This window comes from Hyperolius riggenbachi, chromosome 9, assembly GCF_040937935.1.
Source record: "Hyperolius riggenbachi isolate aHypRig1 chromosome 9, aHypRig1.pri, whole genome shotgun sequence".
NCBI classification, from domain to species: Eukaryota; Metazoa; Chordata; class Amphibia; order Anura; family Hyperoliidae; genus Hyperolius; species Hyperolius riggenbachi.
Window position 1 is genome coordinate 175,373,193 of NC_090654.1, and position 20,305 is coordinate 175,393,497.

The 20,305-nt window shown below is 42.4% G+C and overlaps 1 protein-coding gene across 1 annotated transcript in view; it reads right to left on the reverse strand.

Moving 5' to 3' along the window:
- The window catches only part of DNAH12 (dynein axonemal heavy chain 12), a 257,076-nt gene that overhangs the window by 209,820 nt on the left and 26,951 nt on the right, over positions 1 to 20,305 (reverse strand). Inside the window, exons 6-9 of the mRNA XM_068253712.1 lie at positions 17,634 to 17,709; positions 13,049 to 13,207; positions 3,566 to 3,761; positions 716 to 904 (exon numbers count right to left, since the gene is read on the reverse strand). Of these exons, the coding sequence (XP_068109813.1) occupies positions 716 to 904; positions 3,566 to 3,761; positions 13,049 to 13,207; positions 17,634 to 17,709 (620 nt within the window). The remainder of the gene's footprint in view (positions 1 to 715; positions 905 to 3,565; positions 3,762 to 13,048; positions 13,208 to 17,633; positions 17,710 to 20,305) is intronic.

Sequence of the window (20,305 nt, forward strand, 5' to 3'; positions counted from 1 at the left end):
AGTAGCAGGAAACTGAGTTCAGATCATTGGCTGCAGCTGCATAGAATATTTGTTTCAGTATGTGGCTGTTGAAGGGACTACTGTCCTGAGAAAGCGGAAGTAATTTGTTGTACGTTAATAATAATAACAATTGCACACAGATAAAAACAAGAGCTACAGTATACTTGCTACAAAGGAAAATAAAACATTTGTGCCTGGAGACGATTATAAATTCAAGGCTAACTAGTAGAATGCATCAGAGCATCCTCAGGCACATAGAAATTAATCTGAGGATTATAACTGTTGCATTCTGGTATCACAAGCTGCCAGTACTAAAAGGCATTATTTGTAGTTTGGTTAGTTTTTCTGTACAGTGAACCATATTAACTTACCAACCAAGCCAAACATGTGTGACATGTAGGTACTCAGAGGTTCCCGCATGCACTTTACTCCTGGATCTCAGAATCCAGGGGATGTCAAAGAGTACAACTATCAGTCTCTGATGGCTAGGATTGATATTCTGAAATGTCCCAAACCTCCCTGCCTTGGGGGTGGCATAAATGTTTAGTGTTGCCTCTCCTCCCAATTACACTTTTAGGGTTTTATGCGTGGAGAAATCCTTACGTTTGTGCACCAGTTAATGTATGGTAAATGAATTTGTGAATGGATAATCCAGGCTGATGTGTATTATCTATGATCCAATCGTTTGAAAAACAGCTTGAAAACACTCTTATACCTGTAAGGTTTTTGAGACTCTAGATACGATAAATAAAACAGCCTCTTCTAAATCCTGGAAGCTGGGATAAAAGTCCATTTTTTCATCATCAAAGGTCAGCTCCATTTTGAAAATCGGTAAAAACTGTGTCTCTTCAGGGTCAAACAATTTCACAAACGCCTCCACTGTTCTCTGTAAGAGATCTTTAATCTGTGCAGAAGAAAACAGCAAAATGTATAATAATTTAGAGACAGTTTAGCACTATGTCTTGGTCTTATCTGGTACCATACATGTTTCAAATCTAGAATTTAAAGTGAACCTCCAGACTAAAAATCGACTCAGCAGCACTGAAAAGGCCTGGTGTTTCTTTAACAGTTTCACAGCATCAGAACTTTGTTTCTCTTATACAAGCCTCATTTTTAGCTGCACAGAAGAAATTTTTCCCCTGATGCTGTGCAAAGCATGATGGGATTTCTGATGTTGTTGTTCTCGTTCTGCTGTTTTGGTGCAATTTTTTTTTTACATTTTGAATTTGACATTTGAAGCCTAGCGCATGCAGCTGGGAGGGGTTATCAGGACACGGGACAGTTGGAACTGTGTCTTATGCTCCCTGTCACCTCCTTTCAACCAATAAGATGGCTGCCCCCATGACAAAGATGGCAGCCCCCATGAATCACAAACATTTGCCTGTTCTTTTAAAACAGGGTGGGTAAAAAATTATATTACCTCTCTATTCTAATTAACATAACTAATGTAACTTAAAGAGACTCCGTAACAAAAATTGCATCCTGTTTTTTATCATCCTATAAGTTCCAAAAGCTATTCTAATGTGTTCTGGCTAACTGCAGCACTTCATACTATCCCAGTCTCTGTAATAAATCAATGTATCTTTCCCCTGTCAGACTTGTCGGCCTGTGTCTGGAAGGCTGCCAAGTTCTTCAGTGTTGTGGTTCTGCTATGAACTCCCCCCTCTCTGCACACTGCCTGTGTATTATTTAGATTAGAGAAGCTTCTCTCTTCTCTCATCTTTTACAAGCTGGATAAATCATCCTCTGAGCTGGCTGGGCTTTCACATACTGAAGAATTGCAGACAAGGGCAAAGCTGTTTGCAGGAAGAAAAGAGCAGCCTGAAACTTCAGTGCATGAGAACAGGAGGAAGAAACTCACAAATGATCTCTTGAGATTCAAAAGGAATGCTGTATACAGCCTGCTTGTGTATGGATGTATTTTTCTATGTGTGGACATACTGTACATCAACCTACTTCCTGTTTTGGTGGCCATTTTGTTTGTTTACAAACAAACTTTTTAAAACTGTTTTTAACCACTTTTAATGCGGTGAGGAGCAGCGAAATTGTGACAGAGGGTAATAGGAGATGTCCCCTAACGCACTGGTATGTTTACTTTTGAGCGATTTTAACAATACAGATTCTCTTTAATGACAGTATTTTTGTTTAGGCTGAAGTACCCCTTTAAAGGACAACTGTAATGAGAGGGATATGGAAGCTGACATTTTTATTCCTTTTAAACAATACCAGTTGTCTGGCTATCCCGAACCTCTGCTTCTATTACCTTTAACCATAGGCCCTAAACAAGCAAGATCAGGTGTTTCTGACATTATTGTCTGGTCTGACAAGATTAGTCACATGCTTACTTCTGCTGTAATTAAAACACTACTGCAGCCAAATAGATCAGCAGGGCAGCCAGGCAACTGGTATTGTTTAAAAGGAAATAAATATGGCAGCCTCCATATTCTTCTCACTTCATTTGTCCTTTAGGCCTTGTTCACATTGCATTCCGTCTGCGTGTCCCTCAGTGTTCGGCGGTTTTTGACGCGTATGTGCTTAGCGGTTTTCTAAGCTTTTTTTTCGAGCGGTTTTGTAATTCACTCCCTGACGCAAGTCTTTGACCCAAAAAAGATGTACTTATTCTTAAAAACGCAAGTGCAATCGCCTCATTGCACGTTTTTGTACGTGTTTTCCGATTTTCCTATACCTTCCTTTAAGGCGGAATCTCCCCGAAAATGGCACACGCACTGCTTTGCTAGCTGCACCACGCACGACTTGCGCTGATATGAACCTTCTCATAGACATTAATTGGCCACGTGGTCAGGACGTTTCTAAAAACCGCACACGGTCCCGAAAAAAAAAATGCCTGCAGTGTGAACAATTCTGTTGTGAAAGAAAATTGTCAAAGGGCAGACTTCAGGTAAACAGGATTGGAAAATGATAAACAATATAAAACAAGTGGCATCTCAAGCAGAATGAGGCTTGACTTTAGTAGAAGGCAACTAAATGTATACAGGAGATGTGGGTTGGTGAAACATTATGTGCAGAGGATGTGTGGTGTGGTGGTGGTAAGAGGGGTAGGGGATGTTAGGTGCACAAAACTAATGGATTAATAGAGTAAGTTGTATAACAGGTACACAAGTTTGTGTGGTCTAGAGTGCACCATAAAATATATCCATATGTTGGGGGAGGGAAAAACTGAGGGAAAAAATATGACCTAGGAGTATCAGAGTATAATGCTAGGCACACAGAATGCAATTTTCTGACAGATTTACTGTCAGATCGATTATTTCCAACATGTCTGATCTGATTTCCATACCATTTTTTCAAATGATTTTTCATAGAAGTGATCGTAAAATTAATCGAAAAATCAGTTGGAAATTATATTGGACATGTTGGAAATATTCTATCTGACAGTAAATATGTCAGAAAATTGCATTGAGTGTACCTACTAGCATTAGTGATTTGAAAAACATGACAGCTGAGATTCGAGAAAGCAATATTTTATTTGTAAACAATGTTCCTCTTCTACAGTGGAATCATGGGCACTCCACATGATTGGTAGGCACTGCACATTCCCTCTTACTTGATTGGACATAAGTGTGGAGACACAGCTGTAAAAGGAGTCTACTTTGCCAGAACTAATAAGCTGTAAGGCTTCCTTGCTGGTGAAGAGGTTGATCACTTTAGGGTACCATGTGTTCAGTAACTTCTCCTCTGTCTTCGCACAAGCTAAGGAGACGCTGTTTTTTAGTGACTCACACTCAACAGGGCCCTTAGATCTGTCAGAAAAAAAAGTGTAAAAAATTCATAAGATAAGTGACACAACATGTTATTTAATATACTTTTTAATTATTTTATTACAGAAGAATATTTGAGGGGAAAAGGAGGAAATTCTGAACAAATCCCAATGAGTCCAGCCATTAAAAAACAACAACAACATTATTACATTTTATTGGAAATATAGTAAAATTTCTAGTCAAGGCAATAGAAAAAATAGGTCCCTGGTGGTATATGTCCCAACAGTTAGTAAAATACAGGTTTATGCAAGAATGTCACTTCACGATGTAAATTCATATACACCTAACAATAATTTTATATGTACCAAACAAGTGCTATTGTGATGGCTCAACAATGTTCCAAAAAATGTGAACAAACTACAGAATGATATATCCGTATGCAATAGCGCTTGTAACTTCAGTGGATCTTCCTACTGTTGTAGTAATCCTCGCTTCTGCCAAAACACCTTAAAAACATTTGAAACAGAGATAACAGTGTATCATAGTGATGATATAGCTGACTGTGTTGCACCCAAAACACACGTGTCAGCAGTACATGCGGGCTGAAGAAAACTGATTAATAGAATCAACCACCAGGAAGGTGGGGACCAGCCCCCCTCTCTTACCCTGCTCACCAGATAAACTCGTTTCAGGCACATCAGTAATCAAACTCCAGTATGTGTCTAGTTACCTCAAATAAACATGACCTGATCATGTGAAAAACCAATGTAACAAGTTTAATCTCCACATGCACAACTCTATGCACGTACATTAAAATCAGCATATCACATCAAAAACAGCCTATATCACCATCTACTGGAAGCATCTTTCATCCGTCACTCATGCCGACTCCTTCATGCAAAAGTCCACTGCATCTCTAGGCTTTGCTCTACCGGTTTTGTCAGCATTCTGACTCACCACGGGCAGAATAATGCAAACTACAGAATCATGCAGATTTGTATGCACCGGCCAGTACTAAGGAAGTAAATGCAAACTGCAAAAGCCTGAGTTTCCAAGGCTTATAATAAGTGAGTATATCCTTACAGACCAGATCCCATAAGCCAGGGTTGCTGCAGGAAAACAGAATCTGTACTCTAAAATTCTTACAATAAAAAGCATACCATTCTATTCATTATTGTAACGATTGTGGAACTATTTCCGAGGTCAGCGCACAAGATGCGCGCTGACACTGCGGAAATCCTCCACAAGTGTGTAATTAAACAGAACCCAGCTAGTGCAGAGGAACACAGCCTCTGCCCTGCCACAGATGCCAGATGGGAATTGTATGAGATTAAGCAATGCAGGGCAAGATAGCCCTTAGAGAGAGAGAGAGCACAGAGACAGACTGTATGTGTGTCCACCGATCTAGTCGCCACCCAGCGACGGTGAACACACAACAGCGGAAACGAAGTGGGAACGCAATCGCAAGAGTGGCGATTGCCAATAGTGACACAAGACCGAGTTAGACAGAGCACAAGTGTAGCAAGAAAGACATAGCAAATAACAATTATCAGAACGTCAAATAAAATAACAAACGCTAGCTAAACGCGAACTCCGCACTCATTCGCAACAGCGAACGCGTTAAAGACACGATCACCACACGTTAGGCGCCCAGTGATAAGCGTGCCACCCTAACTAACCAATGTAACACAAACTCGAAATAGAGAACGCGAACGCTTGTTAAACGGTTACCTCACCGAGCCTACAGCAAGCGTTCGTACCAGACAAGACAGAGAGAAGGAGTAGCCAGCAGCAACCGCAGCTCTGGCCTACACTCCCAGACAGAGCACAGTAGGAACCACCGCCACTACCGCTAGAGTGGATGCGATCCAGACAGACAAACAGATGAATCAACCAGTAGCAACCGCTGCTCTGGCTTGCACCCCTAAGACGGAGTACAGACAGAATGATTTCCTGTCGACCGCCGCTGGTGACAAGACAATCGCAACAGATAGACAGTACAAGGCAAAACAGATAATACAACCTGACAACGCTAGAAGGGATGCCTAGTGCAGTGCCACGGAATTACTCTAAGATAATCTTAGCAAACAATAGCAAAGGCTGATACTCCAGGTGAGTTAGCAGGGACAAACCATCATGACCAGCAAGGAATTCTGGGAGAAAAAGGTATTTATACTGCAAGCCATCAAAGAAAGCAGCTAATCAATTTGCATGACAAGTGTATGCAAATTCCTCACCAGCAGAGCAACTCTGAAACTTGCAAAGCGAAGACAGGTCTCTTTTCCAGAGACCTGCAGCACTCAGACCTAAAGAATGGACAAACAGCTGTCTGCCCGTGCAGACAGCTGAGCAGATCATTACAATTATGTTCTCCTGGGCCCCTCTGTGCTGTTACTGCCACTCCCTGCTGCAATCCTGGCTTGTAATTGCCAGTTTTAATCAGTGTTTACAAACAAAAGACATGGCTTCTAACCAGAGTGTGATAGGCTGAGAGGAGCGAAGTCTCTGACTCACACAAAGCCTGCAGGGGGCGTGGAGAGGTATAGCTTCTATCCTATCGCAAGCACAGCAGCACATTCCTGCCTGAGCCCGACAAAGCCGTCAGAGGAAAGAATATTAGATTATATAACAGAGATAATACAGCCACTGTGCAACTAGGAAACTAGGAAAGGCTGCAGTAATCCAGACCACATTAGAACAGGTATAGGAACTTATAGGATAGAAGAAATAAGGTTGAACATTTTGTTACAGAGTCTCTTTAAAATACATGGTCCACAGGCACAAAAGTGAAATTAAATGCTTACAAACAGAGCAGGTGAAAGTAAATTTACCTCCTCTCAGGGAAAAGAAAAATCAAGTTTAAGTTGGTGAGTTTAAGAACTGTAATTTTATTCATCCAAATGAACAGAACACTCATAGATTGCAAAGCGTTTTTTAGGACTAGGTTCCCCTTCATCTGGCATATAAATAGAGCAACATTTTCAATGCACTATAATAAAATCACCTTAGTCTCAGTCAGAGAGTGTTACACTCCAGAATTCTCTGCTGCAAGGCCCAGTAACCTTTTGACCCAACTGCCCCTGGCCAACATTATGGCCTCTATTTATAAAGCATTTCCGCATGCGGAAATGCTGAAAACGGCTCGCTTTACCGACCACACAGCAAAATCTGTATTCTGTATTCATAAAGGCTTTTTCCGCATGAAAAGCCGACATTCGCGAGCAGAGTGATAAATCACCGCCTTACCAAAAGTAACAAATGTCAATTCATAAAGATTAGAGGTAGCGGTATGCGGACGGGGATTACCGCTACCTCTGATGTGGCGAGAAGCGTGCGGAATATATTGCAGTGAATGGGACAGACCTCCCAAGCAGCTGCAGCAGAGAACACCGCACGGAGGGACTCGGCCAGCTTCTCCTGTTTCCGCATGCGTAGGACAGCCTAACGCCAGCCTACAGCAGAATATCTCCGCACGCCTATCACAACAGGCAACATTTTTATGAATTACCACCCTGAAGGCTGAAATACCGACAGCGGTGTTTCCCCGCTCGAGTTTACCTTACCGACAGCACTTTTATGAATCGAGGCCAGTTTCTCGAGTTACAAATGTAAGCTGTAAAGCAACTATAGCTGAAAAAGTCACTCAAGAACTGGGGAAGGATTTGGTGACATCTACAACACCAAACCACCTGTTCAATGATTTGCTTTTAATAATCTTATGTCTGCCTCTCCCTCTAACTAGAATACTTTAACACATTAATGTTACTAAAGAGCCCCTAATGATAGATTACACAGACAAAACCAACTAGGAAACAGACACAAGTGATACTATTTGATCATAATTACAATTCTGATATACTGAAGTATTTATCTTAACAGAACATGACTACTTCATTGATGATATAAGATGGCTACAAGTGGTGAAACTGAGGGAAGAATTATGGCATTCAAAAGAGGGCATAGGACAAACAAAAATGTTTCTGTGAGAGATCGCGGAAAAGCCGCTGCATGTGCTACTGAGCAGGTGGCTGATTCCGTGTCCAGTGCGGCGGTTTGCGCGCGGAAGCGTTTGTCTGGTAGCAGGGCAGAAAGCGGAAAAGCCGCCGCATGCAGCAACAGTAAGGCGGCTGCTTCCGCGTCCAGCGTGGCGGTTTGCACGCGGCAGCGTGTGTCTGGTCTGGCTGAGTCTGTTGGTGCACCTGGATGGGGAACTACGCGCGCGAGCCAGAAGTCAGGACCTTTATACCAACAGGTGATGGGTCAGCAGATCAGGACGATCAGCTGATTCCTGCTGGACTCCTGATTGGCTGAGTGGCTCGGGTGGGGCGGCAGAGTCCAGCAACTATATATACAGCTTGCTTGCCAGTTGCTGGTTGTCTGCCATTGCAAACACTTACGTGGAAGCATTCAGACCATAGTCAGATCCTACAGTGTGTTTGAACTAGGAGGACCTGGGAATTCACACTGAGCCAGATTACTTTTGTTTATCATTGTATTATTATTCAGACTAGTTCCAGGGTGTAGAGACCAAGGACCTCACACCTAAGACTAGGGAACTGTGTTATCATTTGTGATATGCTCCAGACTAGTTGCAGGGTGTCGAGACTACGGACCTCACACCCAAGACTAGGGAACTGTATTATCATTTGTGTTATACTCCAGACTAGTTCCAGCCTTCCAGGGTGTAGAGACCAAGGACCTCACACCTAAGACTAGGGAACTGTGTTATCATTTGTGTTATGCTCCAGACTAGTTCCAGGGTGTCGAGACTACGGACCTCACACCAAGACTAGGCATTGTTTGATATCTGTTATACCTTGGGAGCTATCTAGAGATGAGCGTAATGGCGTAATTACGATTTCGCGAAATTTCCCGTAATTAGTGTAATTACGTTTATGGCCGTAAGTACATAATCGTAATGAAGAAGGATTTCGCGAAATTTCGCGTAAGCGTAATTTTCGCGTAATTTTCGCATTGCAACGGGTATTACGAAATGAATGCGTATGGCCATGCTCCCGAAGCGGAAAAGTTGACGCATGGATCAATGTTAGGTAGCCGCCGACTTTAAGGGTTAATAGCAAAGCCCCCTTAAATGCTAAGAGCCTCAAATTTGGAGAATATATTAGGGAGATCAGAAGGAATAAGAGGAAATTTTTTTTTTCAAAAAGACCTTATAGTTTTTGAGAAAATCGATGTTAAAGTTTCAAAGGAAAAATGTAAACCTTTAAAAACCCGCCGACTTTAACGGTTAATAGCAAAGCCTGCTTAAAGTTTAGGAACACCAAATTCCCAGGGTATATTAAGGGGATCAGTGGGAATAAGAGGGAAATTTTTTTTTCAAAAAGACCTTATAGTTTTTGAGAAAATCGATTTTTAAGTTTCAAGGGCAAAAATGTCTTTTAAATGCGGAAAATGTCAGTTTTTTTTTTGCACAGGTAACAATAGTGTATTATTTTCATAGATTCCCCCAAGTGGGAAGAGTTTTACTTACTTCATTCTGAGTGTAGGAAATATAAAAAAAAACTACGTGGGGTCCCCCCTCCCAGACCTCTTTAACCCCTTGTCCCCCATGCAGGCTGGGATAGCCAGAATGCGGAGCACCGGCCGCGTGGGGCTCCGCACCCTGACTATACCAGCCCGCATGGTCCATGGATTGGGGGGTCTCGGAAGGGGAGGGGCAGCCAAGCTTTCCCCTCCCCCTCCGAGCCCTTGTCCAATCCAAGGACAAGGGGCTCTTCTCCACCTCCGATGGGCGGTGGAGGTGGAGGCCGCGATTTCCTGGGGGGGGGGGGGGGTTCATGGTGGAATCTGGGAGTCCCCTTTAAAAAGGGGTCCCCCAGATGCCCACCCCCCCTCCCAGGAGAAATGAGTATAGAGGCACTTGTACCCCTTACCCATTTCCTTTAAGAGTTAAAAGTAAATAAACACACAAACACTTAGAAAAAGTATTTTAATTGAACAAAAAACATAACCACGAAAAAAGTCCTTTAATATTCTTAATTAACCATTAATACTTACCTGTCCCTTTAAATAAATGATCCCTCGCAATATCCTCGGAAATGTTTTATCAGTTACAATGTAACAAAGTTATTACAATGTAACAACTTTGTTACATTGTAACTACGCCGCACCCGACGTCACTCGCCGCTCAGCCGCCGCAGCATACACTTACGCGTCCGTGCAGGACGCTAAGTCCCCGCAGCTCCCGCTGTCCACCCCGCCCACATCTGTCACCCACATGTGAGTGACATGTGGGTGACATGTGGGAGAGGCGGGGAGGGCAGCGGGAGCTGTGGGGACTTAGCGTCCTGCACGGACCCGACAGAGCTCTGAGCTATATAGCTCAGAGCTCTCTAAGCATCTTTGTATTTGGGCTCCAAGGAGCCCCATTGGTCCTTAGCAGACCAATGGGGTTCCTTCTGATTTGAAGGAACCCCATTGGTCTGCTAAGGACCAATGGGGCTCCTTGGAGCCCAAATACAAAGATGCTTTAGAGAGCTCTGAGCTATATGTCGGGTCCGTGCAGCGCAGACGCGTATGCGGCGGCGGCGAGTGACGTCGGGTGCGGCGTAGTTACAATGTAACAAAGTTGTTACATTGTAATAACTTTGTTACATTGTAACTGATAGAACATTTCCGAGGCTATTTCGAGGGATCATTTATTTAAAGGGACAGGTAAGTATTAATGGTTAATTAAGAATATTAAAGGACTTTTTTCGTGGTTATGTTTTTTGTTCAATTAAAATACTTTTTCTAAGTGTTTGTGTGTTTATTTACTTTTAACTCTTAAAGGAAATGGGTAAGGGGTACAAGTACCTCTATACTCATTTCTCCTGGGAGGGGGGGTGGGCATCTGGGGGACCCCTTTTTAAAGGGGACTCCCAGATTCCACCATGAACCCCCCCCCCCCCAGGAAATCGCGGCCTCCACCTCCACCGCCCATCGGAGGTGGAGAAGAGCCCCTTGTCCTTGGATTGGACAAGGGCTCGGAGGGGGAGGGGAAAGCTTGGCTGCCCCTCCCCTTCCGAGACCCCCCAATCCATGGACCATGCAGGCTGGTATAGTCAGGGTGCGGAGCCCCACGCGGCCGGTGCTCCGCATTCTGGCTATCCCAGCCTGCATGGGGGACAAGGGGTTAAAGAGGTCTGGGAGGGGGGACCCCACGTCGTTTTTTTTTATATTTCCCACACTCAGAACGAAGTAAGTAAAACTCTTCCCACTTGGGGGAATCTATGAAAATAATACACTATTGTTACCTGTGCAAAAAAAACTGACATTTTCTGCATTTAAAAGACATTTTCGCCCTTGAAACTTAAAAATCGATTTTCTCAAAAACTATAAGGTCTTTTTGAAAAAAAATGTTTTCCTCTTATTCCCACTGATCCCCTTAATATACCCTGGGAATTTGGTGTTCCTAAACTTTAAGCAGGCTTTGCTATTAACCGTTAAAGTCGGCGGGTTTTTAAATGTTTACATTTTTCCTTTGAAACGTTAACATCGATTTTCTCAAAAACTATAAGGTCTTTTTGAAAAAAAATTTTTCCTCTTATTCCTCCTGATCTCCTTAATATATTCTCCAAATTTGAGGCTCTTAGCATTTAAGGGGGCTTTGCTATTAACCCTTAAAGTCGGCGGCTTTTTTACATTATACGGAGCGTTACGGTTTAACGCGAAATTACGGTAGCGTTTAATGCGAAATTACGGCATGAACGAAACGCGAAATTACGCGTTGAAAATTACGCTTACGGTATTTTCAATTACGATTTTAATGGCAATTACGCTACCGTAATTTCGCATCGTAATCGCAAATTTCGCATGCGTAATTTTAGTAATGCGAAATTACGAAAATTTTAGCTCAACTCTAGAGCTATCTCTCTCCCTAAGAGATAGTCTCCAGACCTGCTAGTGACATCCACCCTTCAGGTGTCACTCTCGCTCAGGTTCCTCCTACCTTCAGCCTGACTCCACCCCTTGGAGAATCTCAGGCTGTTGGAAGGTTCCTGTGTCCTCAAAAGCAGTATTCCAGGCTAACCTCTGGACACATACCTTAGGTGTCCAGAGGTTAGCAATATATCTGTATTATCGGTGATTCTGCAGATCATCAATAATCGGGTATATATCTGCATTCTTGGTGATACTGCAGATCACCAATAATCAGATTCTCTCTGCGTGCTGACACCAATCGTTACAGTTTCCTACACAGTGGACCGTTACCTATTTTAATATTTTTTCATTTCTGTCTTCTGTAGACAGGACTTCACTAGAGCCGCCCCCATCCTGTGGAACTCTTTCCCACTGCCCATCAGGTTCCCCTCCTTCAGCGCCTTCAAGAAAGCACTCAAAACTCACCTCTTCAAGAAGGCCTACCCCACCTCACCAATACTCTAACTTTTTCTGCCAAGAACCTTTCGATGCAGCCCCCTCCACTCGTGTCACCACCCTCTCCCTTTAGGTTGTAAGCCTTTGGCAAACCCCTCACTCCTTGTGTATCATACTTGATTTTGCATCCAGCCCACAGAATAGTGTGAACTTGTATTATTGGGACTACTACTCCAGTGCACGATTTGGCATTGTGGCCCATATGCAATTCTCCTTTTCACCTGAGTTTTCTCCCAGGAGATAATTTTTCATCTTTGATTTTAAATAACTTTCCAGTACTTTTCAACTAAAAAAGTACCAAAAAGTTGGTGAAAAAGTACTATTAAAATTATTTTGAGCATATTCTTGCCTTCTGGGGGCTTAAAATGCATTTTATTGACGAGTTTAAAAATATCACCTAGGAGAAAACTCAGAAGAAAAAGTGAATTGCATATGGGCCCGTGTGTCTTATCGCCTATATTGTGTTTTCTGTCACCCCTATTATTATTGTCTGTAACCTTATTTATTGTCCATCGAGGCATAATATGTTGGTGCTATATATAAATATATCCAATAAATAATAATAATATAAAAAAAACAAGGCAGAGCTGCTGTGGTAAGTCATAAGAATGGTGGAGTGTACAGTCCAGTGGTGGTTCTGATAAAACAGCAGACTGCATGCTGACCCAGTATCAAGTCTGCTTTGTAATTTTTAAGAGAAGAAATGAGGTGAAGCCTGTATGAAAGGGCTTTGGCAGCCTATGTGCTTAAAACAGTGTAGAAAAATACATTCAGAACAAACTGTAGAGAATGTCATTAAGCCTCATTGCTTTCTAAATAGGAATGCTTACTGAAGAGTAAAATGGTAAAGTACAGTCTTCAGCAACCACTGCCAGTAGGACTGACCAATCCTTCTTACTGAGATGTGAATATCGCTCTGGCTACATCAAAAAAATGTTCTTCCAATTTACCTGTAACCAGACAGATCAACCACCAGCAGATTTGAGAAGGTGGAGTAACCCAGGTCCAGCATGGTCCTCATAGCTGGATGTAGGAGGAACAGGTTCTTGCTGATCTCACTTCTGGCTTGGACAAAGTTTTGATGCCATGGCTTGGAGTAATCCAGACCACTGAAATGACACATCTAATGAGTACATGCCAACATTCAAACATCAAGTGCCTTTCTGTGTATAATTAATACAGTTTACAATAACCCTCAGTTAATTTGAAAAGATTGTGCTGCAGAAAGAGCAATTGTGAAACATTGTACATGACAGGGTATGATAGGTGTCAGCTCAGGAAAAAATAAATTTTTTAGGTTTGCATAGTGTGAAAGGGAATAAAAACTTATTTTATATTATATTACTGTCTGTGTTTCCAGGCAGGAGGATTTGATGTTGTGACGGTAAACTTCTGAGAAGGGCATTGTGGGCAATGTTAAATAAGCTATTAACCCTTGTCCATACTCACAGATATCTGCCACCACATGTTTTTCAGCAGAACATGACTGCACAACAGATCTGAAGAGAAGCTGTGATAATCCTTTAGAACAGTGGACCTCAAACTAAGGCCCGCGGGCCGAATGCGGCCCCCTGAGCCTTTTTTACCGGCCCCATACACAAAATGTATTACTTATAGATGCGGTCAGCTACATCTTTAAATATTGGTAGTCCACAAATAGAATAGCAGTGCTGGCACCACCCATCCACATGGAAGCCAGAAAGCAGTAATTCGCTGGTTTCCAATCAAATTCCACATCAGGTGACACTGCGGTCCAATTGGACTTCGGTTGTCACCTGGGTATGCTTCACTGCCTGGCCCGCAAAGACGTAATTTTATGTATACTCCGGCCCCCCAGCAGTCTGAAGTATGTTGACCCGGCCCCCGACCCAAAATGTTTGGGGACCCCTGCTTTAGAAAGTTTGTACAATAGTGTTGCAGAGGCAGAGCTCAATTGCCTATATATTATAATTCAGAGCATGAAGAGTTGGCTAAATGAGTTTTAAGTAAAAAGGATACAGTACATAACAAATTATGCAAAAACTAGGCAAATAAACAAAATAACCCTCAGTATGAAATAAAGAAAATAATACTTAGAGTGTTCCTATGCCTTAATGTCAGCATTCAAACAATGCAGGGTTACTAGGTTCTACATTTCAGCTTTGTTGTATAAAGTGGCTCTGCAGGATGACTCTGCCATAACCAATAGTAACAAGACGTCCAATTGTCTGTCTGTCAGGTATCTGTCATGACCTTCTCAGGGGAATGAAAGCAGGGAGCGTCCCAATTTCCCAGCCAGTCATAGAAAGGTATAGTCTGAGATGGGATGTGTTAACCTGCTTGATTACCTATGGTTTAAAACCGTGTTCCCCAACCCCCAGTTCTCAAATCCCACCAACAGTGCATGTTTTGCAGGAAACCACAAACATTCACAGGTGAGGTAATTAGTGTTGCAGCAGAGCTGACTAACTACCTCTGTGGATTTCTACAAAACATGCACTGTTGGTGAACCATTAGGACAGGGTTGGGGAACACTGGTTTAAAATACCCAGCTAGTCAATAATTAACAGGCATTTGTGCACCATATGTATTTGCACAAGTAAGATATGTATGGAAATGTAGTCTCATTATCAGGCGGAACTCCTTAAACTGCCATGTTACACCAAACCATTCACTAGAATGCTTCAATGCTGTTTATTTATCACCAAGAAGTTGTAGACATTGTTTACATTCTATGTAGCAGGTTTCCTTTGATAGAACCAGATTTGTGTGAGGCTAGCAGGTGACTACCTGGGTTCAACGTGAGGGGAATTATGTGGCTAACTGTCCCCACTACTGTGTTTGCCCACTCTGTAAGTATAGCATTATTAGACAGCTCATGGTGACCCAGAACCACCAGGAAGGTAAGAGACAAAAAATCCCTCTAACAAAAAGCAATGCTAAATGCAATTCTGCCTTCTTAAAACTGATGGTAGTTGCGATAATTCAGCTGTAAGTGATCAACTGTGGCTTCCCATGATGCACTACTTCTGAATACGCAAATCATCTCTTTATGCTATTAGAAGGCAAGGCTGCACATCCAAAATAGCTGGTGCATAGTAAGCCTGTAGCTCAATCTATGCACATGAGGACCATTAAGTCCAAAACAGGCTGTATGTATGTTGGGTTGGTGTGGATCTGCATAAATCTATTAGCTACAGGCTCATTGTACATCAGCGGTTCTGGATGTGCTTACTTGCTTTCTAAGGGCATAAAAAGATTATTTGCATATTCAGGAGTGATGCATCATGGGATGGTTTTAATTTATTGGACACCAAACACAAACAATGCATTTCTTGGGTTTCACCTGCTTCTTTGGATTAATAACACAGTGTCTATGGATAAACATATGCAGAGAAGCTCTCACTAATACATGCTGACACATTACATTTTCTTGTTTCCAAGTAATGCCTAACATACATTTGCATAAATTAGAAAATATGTTGAAATAAAAAATGGCCAGTTAAATGGTTCCTCTGCTGCAAGATAATTCAATGTGAGAATAAAATAAGCTGACATTTTATACAATGTCATCAAAGTTGGTCTTCTTGAAAAAGACAGTTTGCCAAAAGAAGCAAACTTGCAGCTTGTATTCAATCTTTTAAGTTCAACTTTAACATATGTCAGTGTGCCATGCACTTTTATTAAATTGACTTAATATGGGCCATATGCAATTTGAGGTGATAAGAAGCTCAAAAGCGGTGAGTTTCTTCTGGTAGATGTTCATTGGGCCACCAAGGAGGATTTTCATTGGTTTGAACTGAAGACCAATGGAGAGCCCCTGTGGAATGCTCAAAGAAGCTTTGCCGGGGCTACGTGAACATTATAGCCCGGGGGCGATAACTGCAAGATCCCAAAAATAAGACAGTCTTATATTACTTTTCTACATATTCTATTATATGTGTTCATAGAAATATAATATATATTGCTATGAACAAACAGGTTCCTGTGCTGTGTGTCCTTCTGCCTTCCCCGCTGTGCCACCTCTTCCTCTACTGCATCCACCTCTTGTGTGCCCCGGTGTCCCCATTCTACCTTCAGTTTACTTTTGGTGTCCCCCTCTGTACCTGTGTCCTCTGCTGCATCTTCCACTGTCCCTCCTGTCCACTGTAGAAAAGGGGATTGGACCAGCACCATACAATTAAATTAAATAATATAATGTATATTGGTACTAGGTGTGCTAAGGGCAAAGAAGAGGCAATGTTTGAAACAAAGAGAAAAAGAGCGTCCTAATAAGTACCACACTGACCAATGAATGTAGATCAACAAAAATAAATCACCTTTATTTAAATCAATCCAAAAAATTAAAAACATGTAAAAACAACAAGGGTCTGTTCCATATATATAATATTATTTATTTATTGTATTTAAAAAGCGCCAACATATTACACAGCGCATATAATGTAGTAATCAAATCATATGATTCACTCTCAATGCAACAAAAATCAGTTAGCAGTCTCAGGGAATGTAAGTAATTTTGCCATAAGTAAAAGGATCACAGTATCAAACAATGTATAAACTGGTTATATGGATCATCTCATGTGACGGTACTCTGTATTTTGAAGATTGGGTATATTTGATTCCCATATTTATTAGACTATAGATATTGCTTCTTATCACCAATCTGATCATATGATATACATTTTTTGATACTGTGATCCTTTTACTTATGACAGCATTACTTACATTCCCTGAGACTGCTATCTGATTTTTGTTGCATTGAGAGTGAATCATATGATTAGATTACTACATTATATTATTGTATATATGCACCCCAGACACTTGTTGTTTTTACATGTTTTTAATTTTTGGATTGATTTGAATAAAGGTGATTTATTATTGTAGATCTATATTCATTGGTCAGTGTGGTGCTTATAAGGGCACTCTTTTTCTGTTTGTTTCAAACATTGTCCCTCCTGTCCTTCTGGTATCCCTCAGCATCCTCTTCTTTCCCTCAGCTCCATGCCGCTGTGTCCCAGAGCTTCATCCTATGGGCAAGAAGTACGACAACTTGTGTTTCTACTTGAGCCGATGGTCTCGCAGGCAGTACCGTGGATCTGTTATTGGGCCAGTCACTGCGCTTGCTAAGTAGCCATGGTCCCACTCGCAAGACCATGGGCTCCAGTTATATCACAAGTTGCCATACTTTTTCCTCTTACTGCCGCTAGGGCTTACTTTCAGGGTAGGGCTTATATTTAAAGCATGTTCAGAATTTCGGCTAGGGCTTACTTTCCGGGGATGTCTTCATTTCAGGGAAAGAGCGTATATTTCATGGTAACAAGGGTGCAGGACTAGATTGTGGGTAGTGATGTTTGTATGTATGAGATTGAAAATATGAATTACAAAATCTGCAGACCACAAATAAGAAAACAGATAGCTAGCAGGCAAATCCTTATTACCCATTATATCGATTCATGTGTTAAGATTATTAAGGACAGTTTTGACACAGGCTTTCTATAACTCTAGCTTTACTTTCTGCAGTAATGCTTATTTCAAAAAATAAAATAAATTGCTCACGTTGGGTCTTCTGGTAACATTTCAAAATCTTCTCCTTCCAGCCCTTTAACTTCTGGCTTCACCAATATACTTTTGACTAAGAAGGAAAACAAGATAAAACAGCATTGCACTATAATTATACATTAAGAAGTCAACTAAACAAATTAATAATTACACAAAGGATACATAATCATATATCTAGCAGCACACTGACAGATTAACCTGGTAGATTTTTATCAGATCATGTATGTGTACCAATAATTGCAATAAAGCAGTCTGCAGCACCACGTATTAAAGCTATTTTAATGTTAAAGAGACTCTGTAACAAAAATGTCAGCCTTATTTCTTCTATCCTATAAGTTCCTATACCTGTTCTAATGTGGTCTGTCTTACTGCAGCCTTTCCTAGTTGCACAGTGGCTGTATTATCTCTGTTATATAATCTAATCTTCTTTCCTTTGACGGCTTTGTCGGGCTCAGGCACTCAGGCAGGAATGTGCTGCTCTGCTTGTGATAGGTAGAAGCTATACACACCCTCTCCATGCCCCCTCCAGGCTCTGTATGAGTCACGGACTGAGCTTCTCTCAGCCTATCACATGCTGGTTAGCAGCCATGTCTTTTGTTTGTAAACACTGCCTAAAACTGGCAAGTACAAGCCAGGATTGCAGCAGGGAGTGGCAGAAACAACACAGAGGGGCCCAGTAGAACATAATGAATAGAATGGTATGCTTTTTATTGTAAGAATAATTAAATGTACCAGTCTTTTTGCAGTCTTCTCCTAGCCCCCTCTGTGACATAGTCACTGCTCCCTGCTGCTTACTTGGTGATAAAATAACAGTTTTATTCATTGTTTTTGTAAACAATAAAGATGGCCGCCAAACAGGAAATACATCATCAGAGCAGGGGCCCATTTGCAGTGACTCCTCTCAAGGCTGACTTGATTGCTGGAATGTTACTGCCACTTGATGCCTTAGCTGCTTGTCAGAGCTTTGCACTGATCTGTCTGCACTCACAGCTGGTCACAAGGTCACAGCTCCATGAGCTGCAGACATGCTGGCTGTGAGCAGAGACCTTGCCTGTGACTCATACACACAGCACACACACAGAGCCTGCAGGGGGCTTGGAGGGCATGTGCATAACTTCTCCCTATCACAGCAGAGGCAGCACATTCCTCCCTGGGTCAACAAAGCTTGACAAAGGAAAGAAGATTAGATATATTGCAGAGACAGCGCAACTAGAAAAGACTGCAGTAATCCAGACCACATTAGAACAGGTATAGGAACTTATAGGATAGAAGAAATAAGGCTGTTGTTACAGAGTATCTTTAACATTAAACGAACTTTAATACAGACGTGGTGCTGCAGACTGCTTCCTTGGAAACCTCTGACCCTGGGGGATCACAGGATCTTTTCTGCTTAGCACACGTCCTCTCCCCACTGGGTTCTGGTCCACTTTGATTACTACCAATACTAGCAGACATATTAAGAGGTGCACAGTGGCTCCCAAGTGAACAATCAATATCAGTCAGATGTTGATTTCATTTTAAGTCCATCTGATAGTGTACTGGTGGGATTAAGAAAATAACTGCCAAAGGGCTCTTTCATACCAGAGCTGATTTCTGGCGTTTTGAGGCAAAGTCAATAGTTTTTCAAGATAAAATGAAAGTCCATAGACTTTCATTATACCTTTCACATCTAACGCTGCTTTTTGGCGTGTTGCAGTTTGACGCACCTGGAAGCTTTTAATCATCTGGCGCCAACGGTTTTTCTGTCGGGTGAATTAGAACTACCACTGCTAATCAGCGTCGCACCACAATTTCCTGACATCACAAAACGGGTTCATGCAAGCGTTGCCTAATGTGAAAGAGCCCAAAATGCATTTATTTAAAAAAAACAAAAATAATATTTTAATGACCTAAATCATAGGTGCCCAATAGGTCGATTGCGATCTACAGGTAGATAGCGACCTCCTATATGGTAGATCGCGGCCGCTTGGCCGCATCCCATTACATTTTGCGGCCGGCAGCTGTCCCATCAAATTCTGCTGCCAGCCACTGGCCAATAGAAAGCAGGGGAGGAGAGAGGAGGGGCGGCTGAAGAGAGGCCAGGGGCGAATCTGCTATGACACGACGTCATGGCTGGGGGCGGCGCCGGGCACAACACATACATGCCCACACACACGCACGACTCACTCAATCACGCTGCCCACTGGAGGCTCCTTCAGCCGCCAGCATGCGATGCCCTGCAGCTGAAAGAGGGGAGACTAGACACCACCGCTGGAGCTGGTGGGAGGCAAGTGATTAAGCACTCGAGCACCTACTTACCTACCTATGATAAAGAGACCTGCACCCAGCTACTTATGCTAAAGGGACCTGCACCCAGCTACCTATGCTAAAGGGACCTGCACCCAGCTACCTATGCTAAAGGGACCTGCACCCAGCTACCTATGCTAAAGGGACCTGCACCCAGCTACCTATGCTAAAGGGACCTGCACCCAGCTACCTATGCTAAAGGGACCTGCACCCAGCTACCTATGCTAAAGGGACCTGTACCCAGCTACCTATGCTAAAGGGACCTGTATCCAGCTGCCTATGCTAAAGGGACCTGTACCCAGCTGTCTATGCTAAAGGGACCTGTACCCAGCTACCTATACTGAAGGGACCTGCACCCAGCTACCTATGCTAAAGGGACCTGC